The sequence below is a fragment of the Myotis lucifugus genome, unplaced genomic scaffold (assembly GCF_000147115.1).
Source record: "Myotis lucifugus unplaced genomic scaffold, Myoluc2.0 scaffold_41, whole genome shotgun sequence".
Taxonomy (NCBI): domain Eukaryota; kingdom Metazoa; phylum Chordata; class Mammalia; order Chiroptera; family Vespertilionidae; genus Myotis; species Myotis lucifugus.
The window spans coordinates 5,604,977-5,612,062 of record NW_005871089.1 but is presented as its reverse complement, the minus strand read 5'-3'; the positions used below and the strand labels follow the sequence as shown (position 1 = coordinate 5,612,062).

Below are 7,086 nucleotides of genomic sequence, written 5' to 3'. Positions count from 1 at the left end.
AAGTTTGGAGGAGATGGTGGATCTTGTTTTGGATAGGTTAGGTTTGAGAGGCCTATGAAATAGCCAAACAGACTATTAGCAATCTGTATCTGTGGTTTAAAAGACAACCTGAGCAAAAGATAGAGATCTGGAGGTCATCAGCTCATAAATGGTATAGAATAGATGAGGTCCTATAAGGACAGTGTAAAGAAAGGATGGGCTTAGGGTGGAATTCTGGGAAACATCAGCACTAAAGGCATAGTTAGGTGATGAGGAGCCTTCCAAAATGGCTGAAAGAGAGTTAAGGAAACTAAGAGGATAGTGCTTCAGAACCCAAGAAATAGTGTTTGAAGAATAAAGGATGGTCAACATTGGTACTGCTGAGATAGCAAGCAAAATTAGAGTTGAGAAGTGTCTGCTGGATTTGTGTCCTCAATAAAGAGGACAGTGGCAACCTTGTGGGAGAAAGGTGTCTAAAGTGAACCAATCTGGACGTGAGGTTTCCCCTTCTTGCTCTTCCACTCACCTTGTCCTATAGGTGTGTTTATTCCTCCTTGTCCTTGATTTAGGCTTGTTTCTCTATCGTGTTGGATTTCTGGCCTCTCCTGTGCAGCAAAGAGGCAACAGAGACCCTGTTCCTCACACACACACACACACACACACACACACCGGTCCCCAAGGAAGGAAATAGTGCAAGCTGCCCTCTGATGGAGTACCAGGCCCTTAGTTCTGGTGACTGCCGCACCTTCCCCAAAGTGGCCATTGGGGCAGCTCCTGGAATAAGTTCTTCCTAGGAGTATTTGAGGCCATTAAGTGGCTTCCCAGAAATAGTAGTTATACTCTCAAGCCAGCTTCTTGGAGCTGGCTGTCCTTGTGCCTACCTGAACTCTCAGAAGGACTGTCTCCTGTCCTTTGCAGCATTTGCTGGTTTTCCTTTGAGAAAGATTACCACTTAGTAAGCATTTTCATGTATGTCAAGGACCATGTATTTTTCGTTGTTGTTATTGTTGTTAATCCTCACCCAAGGATATTTTTCCATTGATTTTTAGAGAGAGTAGAAGGGGGTGGGGGAGAGACAGAGAAACATTGATGTGAGGGAGACACATCGATTGGTTGTCTCCTGCACGTACCCAACCAAGGCCAGGATGGAGGTACGTGCCCTTGACCAAAATTGAACCTGGGACCCTTCAGTCCATGGGCCGATACTCTATCCACTGAGCCAAACCGACTAGAGCGACCATGCACTTTTTCACTGTGCTTTCACAACAGCAGTGAATTGGATACTCATAACTTCACCTCAAAGGTAAGTAGTAGTCTAGAGTTCTAAGATGAGCCAGCTAAGGCTCAGAGAGCTAGAGCCAAAAGACTTGCCCATGTGACCCTGCTCATACATGGAGCCAGGTGTCCAATATAGATAGATCTGTTTCCAGTGCCTGTGCTCTGCTCCCTACTATTGTGTGTGTTGGTACCATGGTCTGCTTTGAGTCCTCTGATGGGGGATGCCTCTGTGAGAGGGAGAGTCCATTTAGGAAAAAGACATAGGTGAGTCATATGCCAGAACTATGCAGTGTCTGTCTGGAGATGCAAATATAGTAGAAGAAATGAATGGTATTCCCCCAAATTTATTTGGAGAGTAGGGATTTCCTCTTTGGTTTGACAGCACTGTCAACTTCCTCCCTTTGGGAGACCAGTAAGTAACTGTCACTGCTCCACCCCATGCAGGGACCTAAGCCTGTTTCTGTACATTCCCCCTACCTTCCTGCCCTGGGGGCAGACTGTACTGCCTTTGGGTTGGGCACAGCTCCAGGGCTAATCCTCCAACCTTACCTGTGGCTTCTCTGAGTCCTGAGAGGAAACTGAAAGTGATGTCATCAGGAAGTGGGTGTCCAAGTCAATTGCCAGCCTAGGAGGCTGGAAAGTCCCTAGCTTGCTGCCTCCTCTATGACCAGTACTATGATAGTGCCAACATCTAGGAGCACTTTTTGTGTGTTGGGCTCTGTTCTCAGAACTGATCCACACAGCATCCTATGAAGTTGGTCCTATTAGTATCTACAAAGTTGCCCTTATTAAAGCTTACTGGAAGCTCAGTAGAGAGAACGTGGACTGGTAACCGATTTAGAACTATCCGTCTGGTGCTTACTGTGAGTTTCTTAGAAGCTGAGCCAGAGTAATCCTGGAAAAGGTGAGCCTTGAGCTGGATCTCAAAGAAAAGGTGGGTTCTCTGGTCAGGGAACACAGTTTGAGCAGAATCAAGAAAGAGCTTTACGAGTGCAGGAGAGAATGATGAGACCAGACTTACTGCAGTGGGGCAGGCATGTTGGGGAAGAAAAGTAAAGAAGGCTGCTGAGGTTAAGCAGATTTTGGACCTAATAGGTTCACACTGTGAGGACAGTAAATGTTCTTGGTAAGAAAACAGTGTTCTATGGAACAAGATCTGGATGAACTACCTAGTGAGAAGATCCAGCAGATGAAGTGACTGACACTGGGGTATGGAACATGCTGTAGACCTCTGCAACCTGGGACCATCAGGAACTCTGAGAGCAACGGGTGCCAAGGTACTTGCTTGGTTTAGGGTGCAAGGGATTGCCAGGTCTGCAATTGAGAATGCGTCTTTACTTCTGTTCCAGGTTGAATCCCAAAAATGTTCACCAGAGGCCTACAGTAGCTTTGTTATGTGGGCCCCATGTGAAGGGGGCTCAGGGTATCAGCTGTGGAAGGCACCTAGCAAACCATGATGTCCAGGTGATCCTCTTCCTGCCCAACTTTGTCAAGATGCTCGAGTCCATCACCAATGAGTTGTCTCTCTTCAGCAAGACCCAAGGCCAACAAGTGTCTAGTCTCAAAGGTGAGCACTTGCACAAGGCTGGGCTGAGGCTGCCTCCCTCCTCAGTAGTTTGATGGTCTGGTTGTACTGCCCAGTGGCGACAGGTGGAAAAACACCATGTGTATAGGCATGCTCTGCCTGTTGTAAGGAGTCATAGTACAAATGGGAACTACTTTGGTGTTGACTTGCCTACTTCCCATCCCTTCACCCTCTTTGTCCCAAACTCAGAGAGCTGTTGACCCATTTATTCATTTCAAAAATATTAATGGAGCAGGCACTGTTCCTGATAGTAGGGATAAGGCAATAGTTCTTGTTTTTTGTTTTTCTTAAATCCATGCTTCCATGGAGCTTAACATTCTGGTTAGGACAGATGAATAAGTAACATTTTTTGTAGTATTTTGGAAACAAATAAAGCAAAGAAGAGAGTGTTGGGTAAGGAGTAACAGATGTAGATATTTCCACGTCAGGTCGACAAGAGCCTATGGATGGATCACTGTAGGGGTTTGAACTTTTACTAGGGTGATATAGAAAGTCACTGGAGGAATAAGTAGAAGAAAGCTCAGGGTCCACATCAAAATTTACTAAATCACAGAACAACCGTCATTCAGAATCACCTGAAATCTGGCTGAATGGAGGTCCTACAACCAGGGAATTAAAGAAAGTACATTGAGATTGGTAGGAGGGGTGGAGGCATGGAATAGTCTAGTCCGACACCCACGTGTGGCATGTTTTTAACCAGGAAGGATATGTTGGCCACAGAGGCCCTCCCGTGAGGAGCAAGGGGTCCCAGCCCCACACCAGACCACTCCGCCCAGGATACCAGTACTGGGAAGAGAAGTCTCTATAACTTCAGGCTGTAAAAACCAGCAGGAATTGTGGCTGAGTGACACGGAGGCTGCAGGAATCCCAAGCAGTTCCTCTTAAAGGGCTGGTGCACAAACTTAGACTCATTCCCTCTTGAGCTCCAGTGCTGGGGCAGCAGCTTGAAAGAATCCAGGGACATACGGGGAGGAACTAAATTGTGTGGCATCACAAGAACTGGGGGACAGCTTTCTTCCAGACAGAAGTGCTGGCAGAGGCTATTGTTCCTTTGCTGAGACCTACCTCCCCACCACAGTGCCAAAGGCATCACCATATCTGAGTCTCCATCAACCTGGCCCATACTGTTCATGCCTCACCCAAACTGTTTGCAGTGGCTTTTCCATATGAACGGGTTGTCCTGGCTCAGGCTTCAGACATTTCTAAAATTAAATAAGCAGCAGCTGGCCTCAGTGTACCCCATACCTCTCAATCAGTGGCTCCAGGCCTGGCACTAGCAGCAGCCTGCCTTGCTTCACAGCTGGGCCTCGCCTGCGCACTTCCTAGCCCAATACAAAATACCAGCCATCTGTAGATCTCTCTGTAGCTCCTGCTGGGTGGCCCAAGGTAGAGGCTGACTTTGCACTTCTCTGGAGGCCCTAGAGTCAGTGCACCTGGTGGACAGCTTCAGACGATGGCAGATTACAATTCTACCCATCCACAAGAGACATACTCAAGGAGCAGACTCGGTGAGCACCAAAGCCCCACTGAAGCAAGTCCTACTCCATAGGGGTGTTTCCTGCACAGCAGCTCTACCACTGTAGTTGCAGCTGGTCCTCACGGCCGATTGGCCTGGAGGTCAATTCCTCCCAGTGACGCCAATAGCAATCAAGGCTCAACTACAACAAGACTGTGCACACAGCCACCCAGGGGCACACCTAGAGTGCCCAGCTCAGGTGACTGGGGAGGCTGAGCCACTGGGCTCTACAGGACACCTACTACACAAGGCCACTCTACCAATTCCAGGAGACATAGCAGCTCTACCTAATACATAGAAACAAACATATAGAAGCTGCCAAAATTCGGAGAAAAACATGTTACAAATGAAAGAAATGGAAGCAAACAAACTACTAGATACAGAGTTCAAAACCATGGTTATAAGGTTACTCAAGGATCCTAATGAGATCTTCAGGGGACTCAAAGAGCTTCGGGGAACTTAGTGAGACATTCAAGGATCTTAATGAGAATGTCAAAGACAAAAAAAGTCCAGTCAGAAATCAAGAATAATTTACAGGGCTTCATCAGTAGAGGATTTTGAGAATCAAATCAATGATTTGGAATATGAGGAAGCATAAACAATCAGAAGAGCAAAAAAAAAAAATCCTAAAATATGAAGATAGTGTAAGGAGCCTCTGGGACAACTTCAAGCGTCCCAACATTTGAATTATGGGGGTGCCAGAGAAAAAGAGAGCAAGATACTGAAAACCTATTTGAAGAAATAATGACAGAAAACTTCCCCTACCTGGAGAAAGAAATAGACTTACATATCCAAGAAGCTCAGAGAGTTCCAAACAAGAGGAACCCAAAGAGGCCCACACCGAGACACATCTATATAATAAAGAGCCAGGGTCCTAACAACCATTACGACCGAAGGCTCGACCAGACCAGAAGTCAGTGCTAGGTTGCCATGGCAACCCAGACTGGGGCCGCTGCAGGCGCCCTGACCCAGCACTGACTGCCTAGGGCAGTGGTCGGCAAACTGCGGCCCCTTGAGTGTGGCTCTTCCACAAATACCATGTGCGGGCACACATGTACAGTGCGATTGAAACTTCATGGCCACACTCAAGGGGCCAAAGAGCCACATGTGGCTCGCGAGCCGCAGTTTGCCGACCACTGGCCTAGGGAGCTGCGGATCAGGCCCAGAGAGAGGCCTGCAGAGAAAGAGGCAGGGTCTGACCCGTAGCCTCTGTGGCAGCTATTGATCAGAACTTGCCTCTCTTTCTCTCCCAGCCCGGCCAACAGCCCCGCCTCCATTTCTCTCCAGGCCTCCACCGGGGCTGCTGATTAGCCTAGCCTTTCTGATCAGGCCCCGTTGATAGGCCCAGAGACGCTGATTGGCATAGAAACTGACCAATCAGAACCAAATCTGGGTCAACTGCGAGGAGCCAATGGCTGCCTAGGAGGCAGAGCTTTTGATGCTGACTGGCATAAAAACTGACCAATCAGAACCAAATTGGCCGGCAGAGGAGGGCAGTTATGGGTGAGATCAGGCCAGCAGGGGAGGGCAGTTGGGGGCAACCAGGCTGGCAAGGGAGGGCAGTTGGGGGTGAGATCAGGATGGCAGGGGAGGGCAGTTGGGGGCGAGGTCAGGCCGGCAGGGGGAGGATACTTGGGGGCGAGATCAGGCCGGCAGGGAGGGCAGTTGGGGGCAACCAGGCTGGTAAGGGAGGGCAGTTGGGGGTGAGATCAGGACGGCAGGGGGAGGGCACTTGGGGGTGAGATCAGGCCGGCAGGGGAGGATAGTGGGGGCAACCAGGCTGGCAAGGGAGGCAGTTGAGGGTGAGATCAGGACAGCAGGGAAGGCCAGTTGGAGCCACCCAGCCGGCAGGGTGGGGCCAGTTGGGGGAAATCAGGCCGGCAGGGGAAAACATGGGGGGGCCATCCTGCAGACGTCAGGTGAGTGGTTAGGAGCCAGCGGTCCCAGATTGTGAGAGGGGTGTCCAACCGCTGGTTTAGGCCTGATCACACATATCGGGCATAAACCAGCGGTTGGACTTCCCCCGAGAGGTCCCCGATTGGAGTAGGTGCAGGCTGGGCTGAGGGAACCCCACCCCCTCCGTGCACGAATTTCATGCACTGGGCCTCTAGTCATAATTAAAATGCCAAGGGTTAAAGACAAAGAATCTTAAAAGCAGCAAGAGAAAAGCAGTCACTTACCTACAAGGGAGCACCCATACGACTGTCAGCTGATTTTTCAACAGAAACTTTGCAGACCAGAAGGGAGTGGCAAGAAATACTCAAGGTAATGAATAGCAAGGACCTACAACCAAGATTACCCAGCAAAGCTATCATTTAGAATTGAGGGTCAGATAAAGATAAAGAACTTCACAGACAAGAAAAAGCTAAAGGAGTTCATCACCACCAAACCAGCATTACATGAAATGTTAAAGGGTCTTGAAGAAGAAGAAAAAAAAAGGATTAAAAACAAACAATAAAATGGCAACAAACATATATCAGTAATTGAATCTAAAACTCAGAACAAATGAATAAGGAATCCAATGAACAAAATAAACTAGTGAATAAAATGGAACCAGAGGCATGGAAACATGGAACACACTGATGAATCTCTAAGGGGAGAGGGGAGGAAGAGATTAACCAAAGAATTCATATTGGACACACACGATAAATAGGGTGGTGAGGGCCTGGGGCGGGACTGGATTGTGTTGGAGGCGGACGATGGGGAGGGAAAAGGAGAACATCTGTAA

The 7,086-nt window shown here is 48.5% G+C and overlaps 1 protein-coding gene across 3 annotated transcripts in view; it reads left to right on the top strand.

Annotated features, from left to right (window-relative positions):
- Positions 1–7,086, top strand: part of EDC3 (enhancer of mRNA decapping 3) — a 105,948-nt gene that overhangs the window by 94,377 nt on the left and 4,485 nt on the right. For all 3 annotated transcript variants that reach the window (XM_006087873.3, XM_006087870.3, XM_023753106.1), the window contains one exon: positions 2,607–2,824. In XM_006087873.3, coding sequence (XP_006087935.1) covers positions 2,607–2,824 — 218 coding nt within the window. The remainder of the gene's footprint in view (positions 1–2,606; positions 2,825–7,086) is intronic.